The sequence below is a fragment of the Physella acuta genome, unplaced genomic scaffold, assembly GCF_028476545.2.
Source record: "Physella acuta isolate Inbredline_101_S28 unplaced genomic scaffold, ASM2847654v3 ptg000760l, whole genome shotgun sequence".
NCBI lineage: Eukaryota > Metazoa > Mollusca > Gastropoda > Physidae > Physella > Physella acuta.
Window position 1 is genome coordinate 502,883 of NW_026732278.1, and position 27,118 is coordinate 530,000.

General features: G+C 40.5%; 1 protein-coding gene across 1 annotated transcript in view; it reads right to left on the minus strand.

Annotated features, from left to right (window-relative positions):
- Positions 1 to 1,010: 1,010 nt before the first annotated feature.
- LOC131950420 (homeotic protein deformed) overlaps positions 1,011 to 27,118 on the minus strand; it is a 48,344-nt gene continuing 22,236 nt past the window's right edge. The window contains exons 3-6 of the mRNA XM_059312559.1: positions 10,445 to 10,588; positions 9,477 to 9,576; positions 8,697 to 8,912; positions 1,011 to 1,813 (exon numbers count right to left, since the gene is read on the minus strand). Coding sequence (XP_059168542.1) covers positions 1,011 to 1,813; positions 8,697 to 8,912; positions 9,477 to 9,576; positions 10,445 to 10,588 — 1,263 coding nt within the window. The remainder of the gene's footprint in view (positions 1,814 to 8,696; positions 8,913 to 9,476; positions 9,577 to 10,444; positions 10,589 to 27,118) is intronic.

Sequence of the window (27,118 nt, forward strand, 5' to 3'; positions counted from 1 at the left end):
TTAGTTTATTATCATAAAAACTGCAATCAAGTGTACAAAAAATGACTTAATAAAATGACTTAATAAAATGACTTAATAAAAATGACTTAATAAAAATGACTTAATTGAGATGAGAAATTGACAACAATCTGTAAGGATCTCTATCAGCACGACCATATCGGCAAAACACAAACACACACATACACACAGACACATACACACACACAGACACATATCTGCGGACGATAAACATTTGATTGAACTGGTGTGAATAGAAAGTGTCAATAGCTCGCCGATCGTTTGTGTGTGTTTGTGTGTGTTTGTGTGTGTTTGTGTGTGTGTTTGCTCGCATGTGGCGATAGCTGTCATACAGACAAACAGCGCAGACAGACAAACAGTGCAGACAGACTTTAGACCAAGGCATGTGACGTAGAGGTAACAGCTGATAATCAAAAGTTAACTAATTGGGTTAGGTGAACTGGTTGGGTAGATTAGGTAAACTGGTTGGGTTAAGTAAACTGGTTGCGTTCATGTCACCAGGTTGCAGTTAAGTATATGACTGTGATAATTAGAGGTCAATGTGTGTGTGGCAAGTACAAATGACACCCACCATTTCATCCAATAATACCTGGATCTACAACAAAATGATGGGGATGACCGACACCTTCATTGACGTTTTTCTTAGGTAGATCAAACAACTTTCTGGAGAAAAATTCGCACCCCAAGTTTTTTTGTTTTAACCAGTCGCTGCAGGTTGATAAATCAGACGGTTTAGGATCATCGTTTGATGTAGGTTGATAAATCAGACGGTTTAGGATGATCGTTTGATGTAGGTTGATAAATCAGACGGTTTAGGATGATCGTTTGATGTAGGTTGATAAATCAGACGGTTTAGGATGATCGTTTGATCAACGGGCCAGTTTAGTGGCATAAACATCTGACGTCATTGTGCAGTTCACTAAAAAATCAATCAACGATCAGCGATCGTGTATCGATTGATGTCGCCACGTGGGATAGGGCATACACAAAAGTCAACATCTCAGTTCATCATGCTGCCCTGCTCTCACTGCTGCCTTGCTCCCACTGCTGCCCTGCTCCAACTGCTGCCTCTGCTGCCCTGCTCCCAGTGCTACCCTGCTCCCGTTGCTGCCCTGTCCCCACTGCTCCCCACTGCTGCCCTGCCCACACTGCTGCCCTGCTCCCACTGCTGCCCTGCCCCACTGCTCCCACTTATGCCCCGCCCCCACTGATACCCCTGCCCCCACTGCTGCCCTGCTCCCAGTGCTGCCCTGCTCCCGTTGCTGCCCTGTCCCCACTGCTCCCCACTGCTGCCCTGCCCACACTGCTCCCACTGCTGCCCTGCTCCCACTGCTGCCCTGCTCCCGTTGCTGCCCTGTCCCCACTGCTCCCCACTGCTGCCCTGCCCACACTGCTCCCACTGCTGCCCGCTCCCACTGCTGCCCTGCTCCCACTGCTGCCCCGCCCCCACTGCTGCCCTGCCCCCAATGCTCCCACTGCTGCCCTGCTCCCACTGCTGCCCTGCTCCCACTGCTGCCCTGCCCCCACTGCTCCCACTGCTGCCCTGCTCCCACTGCTGCCCTGCCCCCACTGCTGCCCTGCCCCCACTGCTCCCACTGCTGCCCTGCTCCCACTGCTGCTCTGCTCCCACTGCTGCCCTGCCCACACTGCTGCCCTGCTCCTACTGCTGCCCTGCCCCCACTGCTCCCACTGCTGCCCTGCTCCCACTGCTGCCCTGCCCCCACTGCTGCACTGCTACCCCTGCTCCCACTGCTCCCACTGCTACCCCTGCTCCTACTGCTGCTCCCACACTCCCCTGATCCCACACCCCCCCCCCCCCTTCAAGTGCCTATTAAGCAGGTGGTGAAGCTCCGAGATGACAGAATCGATAATTTGGTCACGGTTGACTGACTTGCACCCAGACTTCTGCCAGGAACTTCATCACTCAAGTGTGACGCTCACGTAACCAATTCATAACCCTGTCCACCTTTGGTGGGACTACGGCTAGACTCAAACAAGGTTACACATTGGCTGTAGCGGTGGGACTACGGCTAGACTCAAAAAGGCTACACATTGACTGTAGCACGAGGCTACCCCTTATGTCATTAGGCCAGGCCTAGATTGTAACACGTACACCTAACGCTATACACCCATCCAACCAAGCCAATGTGTCTCAAGGATCTTTAACCGTGATGGACGATGGCAGTCTTGTAAAATCCTTTATCTCTCGCGACCAGCACGTGGCAATTACTGACCATGACTGTATTACGTCATCTGCAGCTATTGCTAAAGATTACAGCATGACGTCATCCTATAGAAACTGTTGACCATGACAGTATGACGTCACCCTGTAGCAATTGCTGACCACGACAGTAACAGGCATATGACGAAAAAAAAGTTTTTAAAGTTTAGTTTTCACAAGTTGTTGTCAACCTATTTCTCGCCCCCCTCCCCCCCCCCCCTGAGTCCACTTAAGTGGTGAAGTTTTAATTTGTGCTAAGCTTGCTCAGCGCGAATTTTTTAAGTCGACTTTACCCTCCGTACCTTGGTGATTTAATCAATCGAAAATTTACATGTGGTGTTTTAAAAGATGCGACAAGCAACGGTAGTTTAGTAGTAGATAACTCGCCTACCACGCTGTTGAATCGGGTTCGATTCCCGGTCGATGTATTAGTATTGAATAAGATTACACATATTCCTGACACGTAATATTGTATAACAAAATATTCAAATGCAGTGTTGCTTTTTAATTTTGAAAACACTTTTTTTTACAATTTCCAAAACAACTCTTTTCCTCCCTCTCATCAAGGGTGGGGTAGGGGACGTTACGTCTCTGCCCCCCCCCCCCCCCCCCCCCCACTTGAACGAAAGTTACCAAATCTGAAATTTAACTAAAAGAATATTTACTTTAACAATGCTTATAATTCTCTCCCCCCCCCCCCCCTCTCAACAACTCAGCAAAATCTGAAACCTTGATTTATTGGATTTAAATTTAATAACTTAGGCAGCAACTGGATGTGGATAATTTGGTATCTGAAGCATGTTCACGTAGGAGGTCATCACTGAACTCTGTTCACGGTCGTACAGCAGGCGACAAGTCAACATGGCTGGCTACATGTATACTCTCTACACCGAGTGGCGACATGTATACTCTCTACACCGAGTGGCTACATGTGTACTCTCTACACCGAGTGGCTACATGTATACTCTCTACACCGAGTGGCTACATGTATACACCGAGTGGCTACATGTATACTCTCTACACCGAGTGGCTACATGTGTACTCTCTACACCGAGTGGCTACATGTATACTCTCTACACCGAGTGGCTACACCGAGTGGGAGGCTTGTCAAAAACTCCACATCGCCGAACACAAAAAATAGCAAAACAAACAATCTAGGTGTTTGAACTAACTGTTTCCCTTAGTTTAGCCAGCTATTTTCATGCACGCAACTGTTAGTAAACCTAACGGACCGGGTCAAGACGGTGGTTAACATTTGCCCGTACTCACTGCCGAGTTGCCACCCAGAAATTAATGCCGCTCACGTGCGCTGCTCACACAGAACGCGGCCCTAAATGGGCCCTTATGAGGTGAGTGTTTACGTTAGGGACCCTCGCCCAGGCCGTGTCGCACACAACGGGCTCGAGCTAAGAAAACACAGAGGGCATTTACACCAATTTGATACAAAGGTGCTTGTTACAGTAGTTCATGGTGGGCGGGGTTAGGGGGCCAGGTTGGTGGGCCAAGTTGGTGGGACATGTTGGTGGGACAAGTTGGTGGGACATGTTGGTGGGCCAAGTCATGTAGCCACTCAGTCATGTAGCCAGTCATGTAGCCATTCAATCATGTAGCCATTCAGTCATGTAACCATTCAATCATGTAGCCATTCAGTCATGTAGCCAGTCATGTAGCCACACTGTAACGTAGCCATTCAGTCATGTAGCCACACTGTAACGTAGCCACTCAGTCATGTAGCCATTCAGTCATGTAGCCACTCAGTCATGTAGCCATTCAGTCAAGTAGCCACTCAGTCATGTAGCCATTCAGTCATGTAGCCACTCAGTCATGTAGCCACTCAGTCATGTAGCCATTCAGTCATGTAGCCACTCAGTCATGTAGCCAGTCATGTAGCCACTCAGTCATGTAGCCACTCAGTCATGTAGCCACTCAGTCATGTAGCCATTCAGTCATGTAGCCATTCAGTCATGTAGCCACTCAGTCATGTAGCCAGTCATGTAGCCATTCAGTCATGTAGCCACTCAGTCATGTAGCCAGTCATGTAGCCACTCAGTCATGTAGCCATTCAGTCATGTAGCCATTCAGTCATGTAGCCATTCAGTCATGTAGCCACTCAGTCATGTAGCCATTCAGTCATGTAGCCACTCAGTCATGTAGCCAGTCATGTAGCCACTCAGTCATGTAGCCACTCAGTCATGTAGCCACTCAGTCATGTAGCCACTCAGTCATGTAGCCACACTGTAACGTAGCCACTCAGTCATGTAGCCATTCAGTCATGTAGCCACTCAGTCATGTAGCCAGTCATGTAGCCACTCAGTCATGTAGCCATTCAGTCAAGTAGCCAGTCATGTAGCCACTCAGTCATGTAGCCACACTGTAACGTAGCCATTCAGTCATGTAGCCACTAAGTCATACAGTTGTAGCCTCTTGTTTTCCCCATCCAGCTGTAAGTTCTGGGCGGCAGCCAATCAAATTAACGGCCGCACTGACGGCACGTGACACCTGACCGCTGATTGGTCAGGTTTGTTTACATCCTAGCAGACGGTCAGCAGATCCGTTGAGGTGCTAGATAACAGCTAATGAGATGTTACGTAATTGGTCGAGTTGATGAAATCGTTTACCTTTTACATCAACAGTAATTAGCTGTCTTCGGGTAACTTATCGGATTGTTTGATGAATATTTGATGGATGTTTGCTAGATATTTGTTGAATGTTGGTTGAATGTAAGTTGAATATTTGGTGCATGTTAGTTAAATGTATTATTCATATCGTTTGAATTATGTTGAGAGATTATTGTTTATTGAGTTTTTATTGAGTGTTTATTGAGTGTTAATTGAGTGTTTATTGAGTGTTTATTGATTTGTTAATTTGATGTTTGTAGCACACACATGTGGCAGCTTATAGAGGGCAACGTACAATAATATCTCCATGTGTAGACCTTTATAGCCTTGATGTCCCTTAGACTAGGGAGTCGCCTAAGATTTTAAACTTCACTATTGTTCAAGACGACTTAAACAATTAAAAACTACATTTATTTACCTTCAAATTGATAACAATTTTATTTATCAAATGTAATCGGTATCCTAGAAAATGATTTGTGAAAAAACGAGTCTGTTTTTAAATGGCTAAGATAGTATGACTCACGGTGAAACTCAGTTCAGTAGAAATGTGTCTTCGGTTAGATTTCTCCCCATTCAAATACACGGCGGGCAAAATGGGCGGGCTTAGTTAGCTATTGTTTCGATCAAGTTTTTTTTTATAGGTTTTGTTTTTACCCTGCATGATTTTTAAAACATTAATGACATTATTTTAATAGAAAGCAAGTTATAATTTTCTATAGCTTAGAATATATTTTCAGTATGTTTAGAACAATATTAAATAAAGCAATTCACGTTTTGCTTACTTTTATTATGTTCTGCTCAATATTCTCAGCAATTAGACAAAAAATGTAAAAATGGCAAGTTAGCATCAAACACTGATCGTCCATTGTTAAAGCTAGACCGGTATCGTTGAAAAATAACGATTTCGAAAATATATTTCTGAAATGACCACAAAACATTGCTAAAAAACGGAATCACGGTATCGTCGTTTTCGGCAGCCATCATTACCATGACGACGGTAAAAAAAAAGTAGGTCTAGCAACAGGCTACGCCTTAGACCAGGCGAACATAAATAAAACAAGAAGTTGTTCAATGAGACGCGTTTAATAAAATATAAATAAATTGGTGTACAATCAATTCATGTTATCAATGACTACCATCTAACATCTGAAGTAGAAAAAAAGTTGTGTACACATATTTTACACCTCGAACACAAGTGAGACCTAATGTGACATGTACATAAGTGAGACCTAATGTGACAGTGTGTACACACGTGAGATTTAATGTGATATGTTGTAAACAAGTGAGACTTAATGTGACATGTACACAAGTGAGACGTAATGTGACATGTACACAAGTGAGACTTAATGTGACATGTACACACGTGAGACCTAATGTGACAGTGTGTACACACGTGAGATTTAATGTGACATGTTGTATACAAGTGAGACTTTAATGTGACATGTACACAAGTGAGACTTAATGTGACATGTACACAAGTGAGACTTAATGTGACATGTACTCAAGTGAGACTTGATGTGACATGTACACAAGTGAGACTTAATGTGACATGTACACAAGTGAGACTTAATGTGACAGGATGTACACACGTGAGACTTCATGTGACATATACACACGTGAGACTTAATGTGACAACGTGTACAAAAGTGAGACATAATGTGACATGTACACAAGTACAGGACAGTTACAAGCATGATTTACTATTATAACAATGTGTCAGTAAATATTCTCAATACAAATTAGACAGGTTCAAACGGCAAGTATTTAGTTTTGAATTATCATTTCTTATGTACATTATTGCAACGGGTATTTAAATTCACACTTTAAAAAACACATTTTAATCAACGTGCCTCTTTGCAAAAGGAAAATTTTAATCACGTGATTTTATGTGTGTGTATATGTGGGGCTACATAATCAACATACATAAGAATCAACGTATTTTACAGAAACATTATCAGCCCATTTTAATGTTTACAGTTAACATTGTTAGCACCATTAAACTTTACAGTCAACATTTTAATTCAATATTTACACACAAATTTAGCACCATTTCTCTTTCAACCTAAAACTAAAATTTAAAAAAATTAAATTTGTGTTGCAAGCTTATATTACAATAAATATAAATTTAATAAAGAGAATATAATTATGGAGTACATGTTTATACAAGGCACTGAAACTTAGTAGCAATACAGGCACTTTAAAATAAAAATTAAGTTTTCACTTTATAAAACTCGTTTTATAACAAGTGAAGTATATTTACATCTTTGTATCAAATAAGGCAGTTAAAATTGTTTTAGAAAAATACTGAGTGAATATAACAACAGCCGCTGGCATAGACGGAGCAAAGTGCTAGTATTTTAAAAGGTTTGAAAACAATTGCATCGGTGGCTTTTTGATAGGGGTACCTTAACTCGTGCAGTCAAAGATTATCTGGTTGTTGGGTGGTTGTTGGGGGGGGGATGTATGTTTGTTGTTGGATAGTTGTATGTTGGTTGTTGGGTGGTTGTTGGATGGTTGTATGTTAATTGTTGTAACTGTTTGGTGATTGTAGAGGTTGCTATGTTGTTGTTGTAACTGCAGGATGTTTGTTGGGGTATGTGGATGCTTATTGTTGTATGACCGTGTGAGCACAATAGACTCATCTACTCGGGGGGTCATTCAGCGTGTAATGACCAAGTCACGTGGACATCAGAAGAACTGTGTCAGGTCAAGATTGTGTTATATTGGCTTTACCTGACCTAAGACCGAAACTTGACATGTAATTGTATGAGATGTTTTCCATAAACGATGGTAATATACTAGGAGAGAGGGGGAGTAGGTTTTGTGTTACATATTTAAGAAAACAATTCTGTTTTAACAAAATAAAAATCGCAAATTTGAGGAGGGGGAGGGCTGAGGGTGTGACGTTTTTTTACGGGGCAGGTTACTTCTTGAGACGATATGTTTTAAAAGTTTGGTTCATACATGACCATTCAGTCATTATTTGGTAGAACTAGCTCGATCTTCAGATATGTGGGTTTTTTTTTTACTATCGCGAGCCTAATGTCAACCCATTTGGTTGACCAATACATCGTAGACATGCTGCCAACCCTAATGGTTGTCGATCCATGGCGGTTGCCCTGTTGCCAACCACGTTTATCATACCTACAACCTCAGACGTACAAGCAAGCGCTTTAATACATGTGATGAAAACTATCTCGTTGTAAACCTGAAATCTCGTTTGAAATGGATTCTCGCGAGATCAGAAATAAGTACAGCCATGGTTACATACGTTTATGGATGTGCTTACATGTTTCTACAAAAATGTAATTTCTTATAGCTGTGCTTACATGTATCTACCATAATGTAATTTCTTATAACTGTGCTTACATGTATCTACCAAAATGTAATTTCTTATCGCTGTGCTTACATGTATCTACCAAAATGTAATTTCTTATATCTGTGCTTACATTTATCTACCAAAATGTAATTTAACCAACTACAATCACTTCACACGGCATCAATAATTGAATATACTTTTGTAAATAAATCCTGCAATAGTTGCGTATTTTGTATGTTCATAAACAATCAAAAGACTTGTAGTATAAACATTTGTGTTCAGTTATTGAGAAGATTCTTCTAGAATAGTTTGTCATGTGACCATCTTTTGAAAATGATTTCTACACTGAATCCAGTGCGTGCAGGCGTATCTTCCATTTACGTGAGAACTCTTTCTCTTGTATGTACAACAGTTGGCGTGTAGAACAGCCCCGTTACAGCCAGCCAATCGCATGACGACTTGTAAATCACGTGACAGCTAGGCAATCACGTGACGACTTGGCGGGAAAGTTTTCATGGACCGCCAGAGCCGGCTGCCGAGCATTGCTGGAAGTTTGTAGACTGCGAGTAGACGGAACTGACGTCATGCCGCTGTGGCGGTGCGCATGCTCCGTGTAGAGTTTCCGGTGAGGGGTGTTGATGTTGGGGCGGCGTATAGAGCAGCTGGGAGTCGTTCCATGACGGGTACATGGGCGGCACCGCGGGGGGCCACTTGGTGCCCAGGGATTGGGCGGCGTCTGTGGTAGGAAAAAACATTTTAAATCAGTATCGGAACCCTCATAGATAGATACTCAATCATCTCAACTAAGTATTGATTGGAAACTAGAATTCCTAATTGACTAGGTTTAGACTTTATATCCCGTTTGGGTAGATGAATTGACGGAGGTTTAGACTTGCTATAAGGTATGTGTACATAAATGGACTGAGGTTTAGACTTGCTATAGGGTATGTGTACATGAATGGACTGAGGTTTAGACTTGCTATAGGGTATGTGTACATTAATGGACTGAGGTTTGTATGTGTACATTAATGGACTGAGGTTTAGACTTGCTATAAGGTATGTGTACATGAATGAACTGAGGTTTAGACTTGCTATAAGGTATGTGTACACGAATGGACTGAGGTTTAGACTTGCTATAAGGTATGTGTACATGAATGGACTGAGGTTTAGACTTGCTATAGGGTATGTGTACATGAATGGACTGAGGTTTAGATTTGCTATAAGGTATGTGTACATGAATGGACTGAGGTTTAGACTTGCTATAGGGTATGTGTACATGAATGGACTGAGGTGTACTCACCCATAGAGAGGTGATAGCCCTTGATGGCGGACATAGGGTTCCACATGTTGTTGCCATAGTGATTGTACATCTCCATCCACATCATGGAGGAGTCTGGATTCTGGGAGGAAAATAAATCATTGTCAGATGATGTGTAATGATGTGAGATGGTGTGTGATGATGTAAGATGATGTGTGAAGGTTGAGGTGATGTGTGATGATTGATGTAATGTCAGATGATGTGAGATGATGTGTGTTGACTGATATGATGCGTGATGAAGTGATGTGAGATGTTGCGAGATGATGTGTGATGATGTATGATGATGTAAGATGATGTATGATGATGTGTGATGACTCAGGTGATGTGAGATGATTGATGTGATGTGAGATGATGTGAGATGATGTATGATGATGTGTAATGATGTGTGATGATGTGTGATGATGTAAGATAATGTGTGATGACTCAGGTGATGTGAGATGATTGATGTGATGTGACATGATGTGAGATGATGTGAGATGATGTGAGATGATGTGGTATGATGTGTGATGACTGAGATTATGTGTGATGATGTGTGATGATGTGTGATGACTGAGATGATGTGTGATGACTGAGATGATGTGAGATGATGTGTGATGATGTGAGATGATGTGTGATGATGTATGATGATGTAAGATGATGTGAGATGATGTGAGATGATGTGAGATGATGTGAGATGATGTGAGATGACTGAGATGATGTGTGATGACTGAGATGATGTGAGATGATGTGAGATGATGTGAGATGATTGATGTAATGTCAGATGATGTGAGATGATGTGTGATGATGTATGATGATGTGAGATGATGTGTGATGATGTAAGATAATGTGTGATGACTCAGGTGATGTGAGATGATGTGAGATGATGTGGTATGATGTGTGATGACTGAGATTATGTGTGATGATGTGTGATGATGTGTGATGACTGAGATGATGTGTGATGACTGATGTACCTGCATCTGAGAGTAGGCGTCATGTCGGGGCGCCAGTGACATGTCGTAGCCCTGGTTGGCAGCTGACGCCATGGCCCGCATGGTATGCAGCTGGCCGAACCGCTCACGTTTCCGCCACTTAGCTCGGCGGTTCTGGAACCAGACCTGAGGGGAGAGTTACTGTTCTTAGTTCATCTTTTAATGAGTAATTAATTAAAGGGGAGAGTTACTGTTCTTAGTTCATCTTTTAATGAGTTATTAATTAAAGAACACACGATTCATCAACATTGAAATTTCAATTAAAAAACAACAAATTGAATTTGTTTTTTTAGTGACGGACTTAAAGACAGACACAGTGTGGGACCTCATAGTTTGACTTGTGTGTCTATAAATGTACCAAATAAACATCTTTTACAATGAAAACAAGAAGCAGTTGTACACTGTTGCATCCTTTCCTCGACCTTAAACTCGTGCTGGAAACATTTGAAGATTTCTGTGAATTTAACGTGACCACGTCGATAATTTGCGACAATTATCTAGTAACGATGGTCATTTCTTTTGTATAATTTCTCTCACCCCCACCTCACCCCACCCTACTATCTTCCACAGCCGGTAAAAAGGCAGGCGGGGGGGGGGGGGGAATCTACGGAACAATTTGCTAGGATCCGTTACCCTGTGTAGTTCTTATTTCCCGACATGCCATCGTTGACTGGCAGACCTCCCTGGCGCCCCCCTCACAGTCTGAGATCCCCACCTACATCTCCTGGGAGGGGGTAAGTGGGGTGGGGGTGGGATTGAGTCGTCACTAGTGACAAGATGGCAGAAGAAGAGCGCCGCTTTCACTCACGCATGCGCGGTGCCAAGCGAGTGCCATCGCTAAATGCTGGTCTTAGACTTGACGTCACACTTAATTCAACTCACAATCAACATTTTTAAGCGACACCCACAACAGACCACAATAAGATTTAAAGCTCTAAACATCAAATTAAATCTGCTTTGTTATAATCATACTTATAAAAGCCAATAACTAAAATTAAGAAATGTATATATAATTTTGTATCTGGCAAAAAAAAATTTAAAAACTTTTTAAAGCTTAAACTGTTATATCTAGGGTTAAATGTCGTTCAATAAGTTTATTAAAAGCATTTACACGCGTAAATGAGATTCGATTACGCATGCAAGTAAATGAGATTCGATCCCCCTCACAGCTACCATGAGATTTGAACCCTCCAAACACACACACACACACACAAATTAGATTCGATTCCACACACACACATGAGATTCGATCCCCCACGCAGCTACAATGAGATTTAAACCCTCCAAACACACACACATGAGATTCGATTCCACACACACACACATGAGATTCGATCCCCCACACATCTACCATGATATTCGATCCCCCCACACATCTAGATCTACTGCACCTAAATATCCCGCCTCCAATTTCAGAACGTGCACACAAAAAAGTAATTTAGCTCCAGCCATTTTCGAACTTCTAGCTTCAGCCAGCGTTGAAAGCAATACTTCCATCCCGACTTGGAGAAATCAGAAACTAATTGAGATGTTCAGTTTGGCAACAGGATACAATGGCGCGCGGGTAATCGGAGATTTGATTTAATTACGATCCCGCAAACGTCTTGAAGCCGCCCGGCTTAGACGTGCGACGGACCGCCATTTCAAGATGGCGGACAGAGATTAGGGTGAAAGGCTTCCCTCAGCTCAAACACTTGCCCCAAATTTCTAATTCGTCGTTTTTTTATATCATCTTTAATTCTTTAATGCTGTAATTTGTTTTCAAGATTTCTCGACAATTTTTTTAAAATACCCAGCTGTGAGGTTAAAAAGGAAACGGATAATTGACGACAAATTATGTTGTCGTAGAAGTTAATTGAATAACAGTTTCAAATGGAATTGTACTTAACCTAATTACTGCATAATTAATGGAGTTAGTACGAACACATCTTCTCATTGAAAGCTATAGATCAATTAAAGTTTATAAATGATTAGACTGCAATCAGAGGTCTGTTATATACGGTTGTAGCATCACTTTATATGGGGATGTTTTAGTAGATTGGTCGGTGCTTAAATATTCGGATCATAATTTTAGTGTGCTTGTACCTGCAGGTTAGTTTCATTGATTCGCCATTTTACTTTATATGTCACATTGATAGGAGTCGACATTTTATTATATCCGTCACATTTCATCAAAGGCGTCGACATTTTATAATAGAAGTGACTTCATACTATTATTCACCATTTCAATATTGAGTCACAATTTCATTTTACCAGTCACCGTTTATATATATATATATATATATATATATATATATATATATATATATATATATATATATATATATATATATATATATATATATATATATATATATATATATATATATATATATATATATATATATACAAAACAGCCGCCCGCGTAGATGAATTCATGACGAAAACATATGACGTCATATGAGGGTGAGTTGGCGAATGACGTCACCACATAACTAGACGCCAAAATGTACCTTTAGGAATGATACGAACAAAGTAGGTAATGCTAGAAATATGAATGTTTTAAAGTAAATAAAAATTAGTAATACAACGATGTTTCTAAAGTTAAAAAGAAACACATCACGCACTGTATTTAAACTTCGCCGTTGTTTTTTTAACTTAGTGTATTGTAACTTTAGTATGTTATATAATTTTGATGTAGGCAAACTGCGTATGAGACGTTTTGACAGTATGGGGGGATGGGGTTAATATTGACAGTATCTGGGGGTGGGGGTAATATTGACAGTATCTGGTGGGGAGGAGTGAGTTTAACAATATCTGGTGGGGAGGGCTGAGATTGACAGTATCTGGGGGTAGAGGTAAGTTTGACAGTATCAAGGGGGGGGGGGGGGGGGTGAGTTTGATGCCTTTACGGCGCACCGTCCACCATTTCGAGAGCTGCGAGTGTAAGTGAAGGGAATAAATCTAGTCCAGGCTCCCTGTAACTCCCAGACATAAAGGTTGACGTATCCCATAATTCTCCCCGGCCGTTAAGGTAATGCGCGGCTTGTGTAACTGTTCGCGAAAGTTACATAGGTGTAGATAAGTTGTTTGAAGTGACTGGATGGGTGAGAGATAGAGATACATACACACACATACACATGTATATATATATATATATATATATATATATATATATATATATATATATATATATATATATATGTATATATATATATATATATATATATATATATATATATATATATATCATAACATTAGTGCTATAGTCATAAAAACCTTAAAGTAACATTGGTCTAATAAAAATGATGGTCTATCATTCCCCCTCTACGATAATCGCCCTTTAATTGAGCTAAGAGCCTTACACTTCCACCTGCGCATGACAATACTTTAATGGATTGCTTCCAACTTCCGGTATCCCCCATTGTCTACTATCGCGAGCACTCAAAAAAAAAAAAAAAAAAAAAAAAAAAAAAACAGGCGCATCTTTCCCCCCCCCCCGAATAAAAACAAAAACCTACTCAGCTTGAAGCACCCCTCCACGGGCGACGCTCCTGGCGCATCCCCACAAGTTGGCCCATAAATCCCGGCGTGACCACGTGTTCCCCTGTACGCTCCGACTCACTCCATCACGCATGGATTAACAGCGTGCTCACCCAACACTTGCACAACCATCCCATCCCACCCCCGGGCTGATCCAGGCAGTCACTAGTTATGCCTTCCCGTCCCTCGCCCCCCCCCCCCCTCCCCCAGCACTACCACTGGGTCTGGAACCTCTTTAAACTGACAACATTATTCATTGGTCTATCAGCCTATCGAGGTCGTAATGGCTTCCACTTCCGGCTGAAGTTTGCGCAGGGAAATATGATTCGAGTTGTTGCACATGTTCAAATGCATATATTTAAAAAAAAAAAGTAAATTGGTTTTAAGATGAAGGCAGATGGGGATGGGGAGGTGAGTCTGTAGGGGGGGGGGGGGGGAGACGATGATCATACATCATAAAGACAAGTAGTTCCTACTTAGCGATAAACTTTTCTGGAAGCAAACTGTCAAAACTCCGGAAACAGTCGCAAAGACAAAGCTATTGTATCGGTACAGTCGTGTATTTTAGACAGACTAGGCTATTGTAGTGATACAGTCGGGTCTGTTAGCCAGACTAGGCTATTGTATCGGTACAGTCGTGTATTTTAGCCAGACTAGGCTATTGTAACGGTACAGTCGGGTCTATTGTTTCTCTTCTTGTACACATCACTTGTAAATATCCTCATTCATTAGTTTTTAATGAAGTATTGAATACTTTCGTAATACACATGCACACTTTAATATCACTGTATTTTCAAATAGTTTTGGAACACACAGATATTTTTTTTTTAATTAAAAATCTTTTGACAAAAAAAAAAACAACTACAATAGCAGTAAGATAACTTTCGTGTAAGTAGATAAACTTTTTATTGATTAAAAAATACTTGATTGAAAAATCCACTGTCAATAATAATTATTGTTACAACTAAGTATTTTTGACATTGCATAAAAGCTGCTTGAAATTATTTGAAGGAGATAGCGGCCTACTATTATTAAAACTAGCAACATTTCGATTTGGTTCAAACATTTAAAAACATTCTTCCGAAGACATGTGTCTGCATGTAGATTTCATGTTTAAGACATTAATCTGCATGTAATTGTTGTGGTTAAGACAATAGTCTGCATGTAGTTTTCGTGTTGAAGACATTAATCTGCATGTAATTGTGGTGTTTAAGACATGTGTCTGGGTGTAATTGTTGTGTTTAAGACATGCGTCTGCATGTAATTGTTGTGTTTAAGACATGTGTCTGGGTGTAGTTTTTGTGTTTAAGACATGTGTCTGCATGTAGTTTTCATGTTTTAGCAAATCACGTGGGTGGCATGTCAGGGAATTCCGACATCTTGTTTTTATTATCTTTGGTGTGGCACACATAACCATTACTGACTCGCTGGTCACGTGTCTTATCAACCAATCAGATCCTTCCATTTAATACGTAGTATAGTGTCACCTGCCGTCAATCGCCACGTAACTCGCACCACCAGCACACCGATGCACTCAAGTAGAACTCATCCTCTCACCTGCCATGCGATCCTACCTGTCCAGGTATGTGGGGGCAGGTATATCTATGAGTGCCAGGGCAAGTCTTTAATGGGTCCAGTGCCCTGTGTCAATTGTTGAGTCAATTATTGGCTCGATTATGAAGTCACTTACTCCTCTAACCACGAGGACTGTTAATGTCACCGGAACCTCGTCGATGGCGCGCGCATGTTGTCTGCGTCAACCAATCAGCGTTAGCCCTAGAAAACGTGCGGCCAGCGGTCGGGAGGAATGCGCAGGGCCGTAGATGCGCATTAGGTGAGTACCCAGTTGGCCCCTGGGGGTGAGTGGGCCAAATGAGATCAAGATTGAGTTGGTGAAGGCCAAAATCTCTCCGGCTGGCCGGACAGGGGCGTCGGCGTCTTGACCTGGGGCGGGCAGTCGGGAGGGTAAACAAAATTTGTAAGATATTGACAGGCGCTCTCCTAACCTTTTGCCGGTACCCCACGTATGTCAATATTTTCCCGGTACCCCACGTATGTTAAATATTTTCCCAGGTCCCAATTTATAGTGTATAGTGCTGTTAGTACGATATTATTGTTATAACTTTAACCATTGGTATGCACTTAAATTTTTAGCGATATTTTATAAAGCTTAGTTAAAAAGCATCACTATACTTAAAAATTCCTTCACATTCCAATACAAATCTCATGTGAGCACAGTCGCTTCACATTTGGAAGCACTGACTTGAAAGATTGGTGGTATGACATGACTTGAAAAGTCTCCAATGTCATGATTGATAGTATGACGTCAGAAAACATCCAACTCTATTATCTAGCCGGCTATTTAACGCTCTCGCAACAATCATACGAGATGCAGCAATGTCCTACGCTTTAGGGTAACCGACACCCCCCCCCCCCCCCCCTCGATAAAACCCTGCATGTCAGGTGCACGAGTTTGAGCGATATTTAAAAAATTAAACCCCGCATACGCGCCACGTGTGCAAAAGACGGCCCATATCATCTCATATCGTGTTTTTCTCCCAACACAGACCAGATGTGCGCGTATTTTATAGAGGACGGCTCGGGGAAATTTTTACAAAAATCACTTTTCTTTACAGGCCCCATATTGCGGTTTTCGACGTAAGTTTGCGGGTTTTTTTTATGTTTCTTCATAAATCTTTGAGGCCGGAGTGTCGCACCGTGAAGCACCGTGAAGCACCCTGAGGCACAGTGAAGCACCATGGAGCGACGTAGCGTTGTATGCAAGCTAAATAAAGTAACGTTTGCGGGAGAACGGTTAAGACTGTAAAAAATACCGAAGATTTGGTAACAAATAGAGCGGTTGAAGCAGAACGTGATTGTCTCCCTTGGTCAATGATATGCTCTCCATTGTCACAGTATCTTCCCTTTGTTTATCTCTTCAGTCTGAAGTAGTCAAATACTCGATCATTTCCCTTCATACGGTGTGCGACAAATAAAGTTAGGAACATACCGGGAAATGGGAAAGGAATAAGCGAACATTGACTACATGAGAAGTTACATAACGATATCTGATGTGTATGACAAGTTACCTAAAGAAGGGGTTACGAGTTCATCGAGGGCAGCGCTGATAATACACTAATCTTAAAACAATTTAATATCTAAATTTCTGGCCTAAAATATTTAAATGATAGCTGAAGAAACAATGCAAGCAATGATTAAAATAACTTATACAAAAAATAAAACAACTTCGGATAAACCACACGTGACACCGAAAACACATGTTTGTTATACCACATGTTTGCCATAACCTAATATGAAATGGAAATTGAATCTGACGGTGTTTAAAACGCCGTATGTGTGTGTTAAAACACGGGAAGACACATCAACACGGTGTTTAAAACACCGTGTGTGTGCTGTGTGTGTGTTGTGTGTGTTGTGTGTTGTGTGTGTGTGTTGTGTTAAAACACGGAAACACACATCAACACGGTGTTTAAAATGCCGTGTGTGTGTCTGTGTGTTGTGTGTGTGTGTTGTGTTAAAACACGGAAACACACATCAACACGGTGCAAACAACCAAAGACATCAAGCCGGCTGATGACGGTGTTGGGTATCCAAACATTAGCCCGGACTAATTAACTAATTGATGAAATTAGTTGTGCGGTGTTTAGAAAATTTTAACTTTTTTAACTTGCGCTTGATTGCATTGGTAGGTAGTTGTTTTTTTTTCCTCTTGGTGAGTCAGAGACGAAATGTTGATGTGGAGGTCTTCAGCTGATAGACAACATCCGACATAAATTGTCTCCCATGTTTTGTGTAAACATAAGTTGATTAAAGTGCTCTCCCCTGTTTGATCTTGACGGAAAGCCCACGGCAGAGTATGTAGCCCTTGCCGACGGCAGTTTGTTGCACCATGCTGACGGCAGTTTGTTGCACCATGCCGACGGCAGTTTGTTGCACCATGCCGACGGCAGAGTATGTAGCCTTTGCCGACGGCAGTTTGTTGCACCTTGCCGACGGCAGTTTGTTGCACCATGCCGACGGCTGAGTATGCTATACAGTATGGATAACGTAGCTTTTTGCACCTTGCCTAAGGAAACGTTTTCTGCACTTTGCCGACGGCAAGTTTTGTTGAACTTTGATATCAAATATGTGCTCTTTCTCGTACATTAAAATTAATTTGCATTATGGTAAAGTTGTCATTATTTTTTTTTTACTAATATTAAAAAAGGATTAATCGCCTAACAAGATTTTGATGATTGTTTCTAGAAGTCGACCCAAAAAAATTTGTCCGTCAGAACACCATCTTTTATTTTATGAAATTTTACTTCTATAAACCGGAACTTAAACTTCAATGGGGTATTTGATTATAACTAGTGATTTTTTATGAAAAGTTTGAATCGAGTTTAATTTATTGTTTTGTAAGGTATCAGCTCTTTTTAAAGTAATGATGAGTGTAGAAGGCAACTAAAATATGAGCCAGCTATTGCCACCGGAATAAGTGCTCACTAATGTCCATGAATGTATTTGATAAGTTGTATTAACATTATCCTAGGATACAGATGTGTTGTCGCAAACAAAATGTGGTGTTCTGTTTTATTTAAATGTATTAAAAGGAAAAGTCAGACTAGGAAGAGAAACACGTGACCAAGAAAGTGATGCCGAATATCACAGTGAAAGGTTACATTTGAGTGAGAGACAGACAACTCACAAAATAAAAACAGAAAGTTTTTTAAATATTCCGTCGGCCATCAAAAGTATCTCAACCCATTTAAAAAAGACGCGAATGAACAAATTCATGATTAAATGTTCCACCGCCCACCAAGCAGTCTGGGGGGAGTGGGGAGGCCCTCGCTGCGAGTGCTTTAATACTAAACAAAAACAAGCCGGCCCGACTGAGATTTTTCGCGACGCCAAGTTACGAGGGCGAAAATTGCACACCCCCCACACGCACAGAAAAGTAGAAAGTAAATGAGCAGCCAAATATTATCAGGGTAAGTAGAAACATATTCTAACTTCCCCTGCTCCGCGGAAACACCCTGGTGCCCACCGCTCTTCTTTGTAGGTCCCACATACTGCTTCGCGGAGTGCCTTTATTTCTCTATGAAATTAAGAAGCGGCAACTATCACACGATTCCTTAACACCTCTTTACTTTTTTACCACAAATTTTTTAGCCTTTACAAAGTAAAAATTTTAGAACGTGCGAGGTATTTTCTCTCGAGGCGGAAGTCAGCTTTCAACGGGAGCAAGTGGATTAAGCCATACGTGATTTAATTAATTACGTCATTAGCTAAAGAGTATCCGCGTGAAATCTGGATTGGATTGATCTCCGAGTCTTAAAGCAGATCCACGCTTAGAGCGTATTAGCATTAATTTTATCCTCTGTAATTAATGGACCTGTCCCCATGTTTTCCACATTTAACCTTGTTACACAATTATTGTGCGAAGTCGAGACTGCTGACTCCGACTCCAAGGGACGGCGATTTCAACGCTAGCCGGAGAACAACAGCACCGACGCTAGCCAGAGGTTACACAGAATCAAAGCTAGCCGGAGAATACAGCATCAACACTAACCGGAGAACAACAGCATCGACGCTAGTCGAAGGTTACACAGAATCAACGTGTTTATTTAAATTATAAATATAAAAAGATAGTGTAATTATGAAAATGTAAATACAAAATAGTTTCAAATGTAAATATGAAAATATAAATACAAAACAGTTTACAAATGTGAATATTAAAATTTAAACGCTAAAATATCAATTTCTTAATGTGATTGCTAAGCTGTAATTATTTTAAGATATTTGCGAACATATATGCCCTATGTCCGTGGCCTACATACAATTGTGAAGGGGGAATTTCAATAGTTAAACGTGAATGTTAACATTTGAACGCTAAAATGTGAATATTACATCAACAGAGCGAAGTGCTCTTGACTTGTTTCAAATTTCCCCACATTTTCCAGTCATTAGTATTATACTAATGTCGCCATTTTCTTTCTCTCAGCAAGGGCAGGTAATTCTAACGGGACGACAATTGCATTTTTTTGTCTCCCCTTTATTACCCCGCCATGTAATTTTTCTTTATCGTTTCTCGTCGTTTTTGGTTTAGTTTTGGATTTGTCTTTCCCTCGTATCTTCTACTTTCTTCTTTTAATGCTTCCCGGCTTGGCCCCGCCCCCTTCTTTGCTCGCCCCAGAGGCAGGTATCGTGGGGTGGCTACCGGGGGTGCTGTGGGGAGAGATCTGAGGCCGAGTAAATGAGATACCAGCGTGTGTCCCGCCTCGCTCCGTTACATAATAGACTCTTTGCATCCATCTCGATTTATATCTGCCCTCTCCTTCTCCTAGCATTAGCTGAGCTGGAAATATTTTTTAAACATATTTCTTCCCGCACAACACATTCGCTCTTTGTGTACACAACTTTAAATATGTTGATAAAACTCAAAAATTGATATTCGTATTTTTATAATGTTATGTATAGAAAAAAGTCGTCAGAAAATAATTTTGTTTTAGTTGTCCTCTTGTAAGTCCGGAAATTATTTGAGGGAGGTCGGGACGTTGCTTGCTGCAAGTAGCTTAGCTACGCTCATGTTCGGTGTCCCTAGCAAATGCACACACACGCATATAAACATACACACACATGCACAGACATATACAGACACACACACAAACCACATAAATCCACACACAAAAAACGTACAGACACACAAGAACACAGATACACGAACAAACAGATACACACAAACACAAATACACACACAGACATAGACACACACAAAGACACACAAACACACAGACACACACAAGAGTACACACAAATTCTCAGACACAAACACAAACACAAACACAAAGACACAAACACACTCCAAAACACACTAACATAACACGGTAATCGTCAAAGCTTACTGTAGTCTTAGCACAAGTGATCATGTTTAAAGCGTTGCTGTGGTGATACTTAGTTATGATTTCATTATGTTATACAATACATGTTATCAGACGTTATATTAAGTTTCAGTTGTAGATATTGATGGTAGATGTCGATGATAGATGTTAATGGTAGATAATGATGGTAGATGTTGATGGTAGATGATGGAAGAAGTTAGTACTAGATGTCAAGTTTGCATGCAGGAGTGAAATGGCTGTGCATAAATATTCTCCATCTGTGCCTGAATTTTAAGGGGAAGGAAATGACAAAATGGCAAAATACCAACAAATTATTTTTTTAAAAGTCAAAACACTATTACAGCAACGTTCTTGGGGGCCCAACAACATTTTTTTTTCTGGGAGCTCACCGAGATTTTTCTTGGGGGCCCATCGAGATTTTTCTTGGGGGCCCACCGGGGTTATTCTCGGTTATTTTTTATGCTGTTATTTTTATTTAAGGTATTAATGGAGGACGTAGATGAAAAATATGATCGGAAATAAAATTGTAGATGTAATGTTACATGTAATGGAATATGTAATGTTACAGGTAATGGAAGATGTAATTGACGATGTTATGGAAGATCTAATGTTATACTTTATGGTAGCTGTAATATTTAATGCAATGTTTGATTAATGTTAAATGTATGTTGTGTATTAAGGACTGTGTAGTCGACAATGTTTGGATGTTATAGAGGATTAAATCAAATATGTAAAATAAGATGTAATGGTCGATGTAATGGGGGATGTAAAGGGGATGAAATGTAAGATATAATGGAGGATGTAATGGAAGATGTAATGGCGGATGTAATGGAGGATGTAATCGAGGATGTAATGGAGGATGTAATGGAGGATGTAATGGAGGATGTAATGGTAGATGTAATGGAGGATGTAATGGTAGATGTAATGGAGGATGTAATGGAAGATGTAATCGAGGATGTAATGGAGGATGTAATGGTAGATGTAATGGAGGATGTAATGGAGGATGTAATCGAGGATGTAATGGTAGATGTAATGATTGATATGAAATATTGTGACGAGACCAATGTTTATTTACCGTAGGACACGAACATGCCGGCCACAACACGTGCGACCATGATGCTCACAGCACGTGCTTGCTTTCCTCTCGGCTCGCCCCTGACCTTTCCCCGTGTGTGTACTCAGTAAACCCGCGCGGTTTGCTCTCAATATTATAGCGGCTCATCTCCCCTTATAGCGGCTCATCTCCCCTATCATGCTCCCATATTTCTAGCAGTCGCCCATCGCAGCTCATTGTCCTGTGGCCCTGCGCTATTTTGTGTCTAAGCCGCGGCCAGTGTTGATATTGTCCTACGGTCACACGGACTTCTGCTCACACGGACCTCTGCTCACACGGACCACTGCTGGCCAGATAGGCCGAGAAAACAATGCCCACGGCAGCAGCATAATTTTTCAAATGAGTACCTGGACAACTTTAGTATCACAGAGAGCCAGCACGTGATAAACGTTGCACGAATAAACAGCCAACGGATGGCCCTCGTTTTCAAAACATTTGCGAAAATTGTTTAATAATAATACCAGTCGTTTTGAACACTATAGGCATATATATATATATATATATATATATATATATATATATATATATATATATATATATATATATATATACATATATATATATATATATATATATATATATATATATTTACAATTTTTAAACTATGAGACAATAACAAAACTTATCTGATTATAAAGAACTTTTAAATGGTTTATTAGTAATAAGACATTTTTATATCAGTGATAATCAGCAAATAGATCTAGATGTGGGAACATTTAAGATTAAGATTTATCAGGTTTATTTCTTGTTTTTATGTGCTGTATTATTTGATCTGACGAAGACCATTTGTCGAAGCGTCAGCACTTGGGCTTAATTATTTAAGCTATTTTACCAATTGTTTTTTTTTTAATCCAAACATGTTTAGCTTTTCCTGTAACAAAATCTAATGGCGGAAATGACGTGCTTAAATCACAATTAAGTCCCATTAAAAGACTAGGTCATTTAAAGTGAAAGATTTTTGTGTGCATTCAAATCAGTTTGTTCGCAAAAATATAACTTCCGGTTCGTCTCACGGAACTCTCTACTGACAAAATGTATCATTTATTTCCGTATCCGGTCATATCTCTGTTGCCGTCTGGAAGATAACTCCAGCAGCTATGCTGGCAATTTTAGTGTGCTTCAAATCTCAACAGACACGGGCAATTTCCATTCAGACAGGACGGCCATAAACATTCATTACACACAAACACACACACACACACACACACACATACATATATATATATATGTATGTATATATATATATATATATATATATATATATATATATATATATATATATATATATACATCACTTATATCATATTTTATTTACTATGTAAAGAACTTGTAATATGGTATCAAGTTACGTGTGTCGAATGAAGACGCAGCTCACACACAAAGTCTCGCGAGAGTTCACGCGATGTCAGAGGCAGCTAGCGGTGGACGGGTATTGCCAGAAAATGGCAACCCTTTTTATCATATTATTATTTATCGCATACCTGTTGGCGTGTCTTACGTGACATTCGTAGTAATAATAGAAGGCGATTTTCTGAGTGTGTCTCCGGTCTGCCGCTGTTTATTTCCACACGAGCTAGCTCTAAACGGTGGACGGGCAGATGTGGAGGGGGGTGCTAGGGGGGAGGGGCGCCCCGCTGTCAACTGTTGTATTTGCTAATACGGGGGAGACCGTGAAGTCAAATAACGAGATGTTTTATTTACTGCTCTAACAAATAAAGTGAAATCTATGTTTGGAAATAGTGAATACAAAATGAATTCTTGAATAGATTGTAACGTGGGGGTGGTATGAGACAAACAAGCGAATGGCAAGTTTTCTCGTTGGCTTTGGGGATGATACTGTTTGTTTGGTTACATTCCAGTACACAAGGTGTGTCATGTGGCAAATTACACGCTAATCAACAAGATTTCAGTTTATGTAAACTATACTCTTGTTGATTTTAAAAGGTGGTCCTTTAATCTCTACATAAACTGTAATCATGTTGATTTTAATAGATGGTTGTTTGATCTATGAATAAGCTATATTCATGTTGGTTTTAATTAGTGGTCCTTTACTCACACATACGCAAACACACTTTTAGAAAAAATCCCAGACAGAAAAACAATGAAATAGGAAATATGTGGGACTGTGTCTAATGTGTCGTGCGTTATGCTAATGGTGTCCGACACAATAAACAAATAAGGGAGAGGTGATCGTGTACATTTTCGGGTAAAAACTACACAGAATAAAAATTACCATAAAAAGAATATTTGCATGAAACTTAATGCAGAGTATTGGAGGGATGGTGGGGTCAAATTCGGATCCCGGGCGCGGGACTGTTGGACGTCCCTGACTAAACTGACTTAACTCTGATGGGTAACTGACTCACGGTTTGGGCGACTGGGCATGGGGCTGACCACACTATGCCTTCGTATGCCGAGGTCACGGAAACAGATGAACTCTACTTCACCTACCACGTAGTGAAGGGTACTTTTTCATTGTATTGGAGACAATGGTACACGAAACTGGTAGACAATCTCAGCACATGAGATCCTCCCATTTCTCTCCCCCCCCCCCCTAGATACACCCGTCTTGAAGTATATCCGTAGAGCATTGACCAAGAGAAGACACTCTCCCCACCAGGCTGATAATTGATTTCAACTCGTCAAGAAAAAAAGAAACAACAACATCGCCACTTTTAAAATAAGGTCTCTCCAACCTAAAGTATCTACAGCACAAGTTCTAAAAGCAATCAAGAAATACACACACACACACACACACACACACACACACACACACACATACACACAGGCGCGCGCACACATACTCGCATTAAGCTTTTCACAAACATACGACATTAAGTATTTCACAAACATGACATTCTTATGAATAGACGAAAATTCCTACATATATTTAAACACCAGGGAACGAACACCCCCCCCCCTCCCCCACCCGTGTGTGCGGGTAACGTTGAGGCTTGGCTACTAAATTAGATTAGCCAGGGGATGCTACTCAAAGAGAGCCTAATGCGAACGTGTTTTTTAAAACTCACAATTAGATTAACTCGCGCTCTCTGTGGCTAAGGGCGGCGATTGTGCTTCGGTCAGGGTGGGTTCTTGGCAATGGTAAGAGGTGGGTTCTAGGCAATGGATAGAGGTGGATTCTAGGCAATGGATAGAGGTGGGTTCTTGGCAATGGATAGAGGTGGGTTCTAATAATGAAAAGTGGTGGTTTCTAGTTGATGACAAAAGGTGGGTTCTAGTAGAAGCTAATAGTAAGTACTAATCGACGATAAAAGGTGGGGTCTAGTCGATGATAAAAGGTGGGATCTGCCTGATAATAAAATGTGAGTCTAGTAGTAGAAGTGAGACATTTGGTTCTAGTACATGTTTTACTGTTTGTTATTTATTTTGGACTAGGTTTTTGCCAGTTTTTTTTTTACTGTTGAGCTGATACTTGACCAATTGTTTGTACTTTTTAGCAGATAGTTGACCATTTTTCTGTACTTTTGAGCAGATAGTTGACCATTTGTCTGTACTTTTAAGCAGATAGTTGACCATTTGTCTGTACTTTTTAGCAGATAGTTGACCATTTTTCTGTACTTTTGAGCAGATAGTTGACCATTTGTCTGTACTTTTAAGCAGATAGTTGACCATTTGTTAATACTCTTCGGCTAGCTCTGACCACCTTAAACAATGTAGTGTAGTTTTCTCCGTTTATAAACCCTTTCTATTCTAACATAATTTGTCTTGGTTTAGTAATTTGTTTAATTATTAATTAAATTGAAACTTAGGAAACTTTAAAAAATATATAATTGGAATTGAGTAATTGATTAATAATTTAGTTTAAAAAATATAAAAATTACACAAACATATGATTGTAATTGAATGGTCAGTGTGTTGGTATAACTAGACCACTGTCAATCAGACACCCTTAAATAGTAGGAAGCAGCGATTGAACAAAAACGTGATAAACGATTTTAGATTTTAAAATAAGGAATTTGTACTTCATATTTATTATATATAAATAGAGAATAATAGATGAGAAACATGTTTAAATTTGGTATACTAACAACTGAAAATATTTTCCCCTCTAACGTTCTTACTTTTATACTTCGTGCAGATACGCCCCTGGGCGCTTGCAATTTTTTTTAAAAATCCATCCAATCAGAGAGCAGCAATTGCTCGCGTGCGTCAACGAAATGAGTCGAGACTGAACAATCGGAAATAGCAATGGCTCTTTTCGTCGCCTCCTTCTGATCGTCGTTAACCCTTCATCTAGCAGCTTGTTCTCGCAATCATTAACCCTTCAACGGCCAGGCTTTAATGCCGCGCGGAGAGAAATATTGCTTGCTGTTGCTTCTCTTTGATGTGCGTGGACCCAACAAGAAACCATTACATCGACCGTTACAGGTATAGTGGCTGGGAGGGGAGGGTAACCGCTCCCAGCTTTTGGGAGATTACGTCACCTGTGGGATTGTGGTTCCAATGTGTTTGGAAATTAAAGCAATAATTGCATTGGATTTTCCTAGTGTTGAAAAAAAAATTCATTTTTAAAAAAAAATGTTTGTTTAAAATATATCATTAGCTGCGTCAGTTTAAGAGAACAAAGTTTTAAAAGACGCGAAAGCAGTTTTTTTTCTGGTTGTATGTAGCTGTGTGTGGTTGATCATTTTGGTTGGGTGCCTGTGGGAATGTGAGCCCCGGAGAGAAGTGTGGGGTTGTGTGGAAGAAAGTGGTAATGTGTGGGGATTTGTAGAAGTGTGTGGAGAAAAGTGTGGGGTTGTGTGGCAGAAAGTGGTAATGTGTGGGGATTTGTAGAAGTGTGTGGAGAAAAGTGTGGGGTTGTGTGGCAGAAAGTGGTAATGTGTGGGGATTTGTAGAAGTGTGTGGAGATAAGTGTGGGGTTGTGTGGCAGAAAGTGGTAATGTGTGGGGATTTGTAGAAGTGTGTGGAGAAAAGTTGAACTTAATGGGAATGTGTATGGATGTATTGCAAAGTTTGTTTAGAAAGAATTGAATAACTAGGTATGTGATTGATATCGTGACTAACATACAAACTGACAAATGATTCCCGCTGCAGGTATTCTCGTAAGGCTTGTTATCTTGAGAACAAAGTGTCTCAATAGGAATCTTTGTGTAA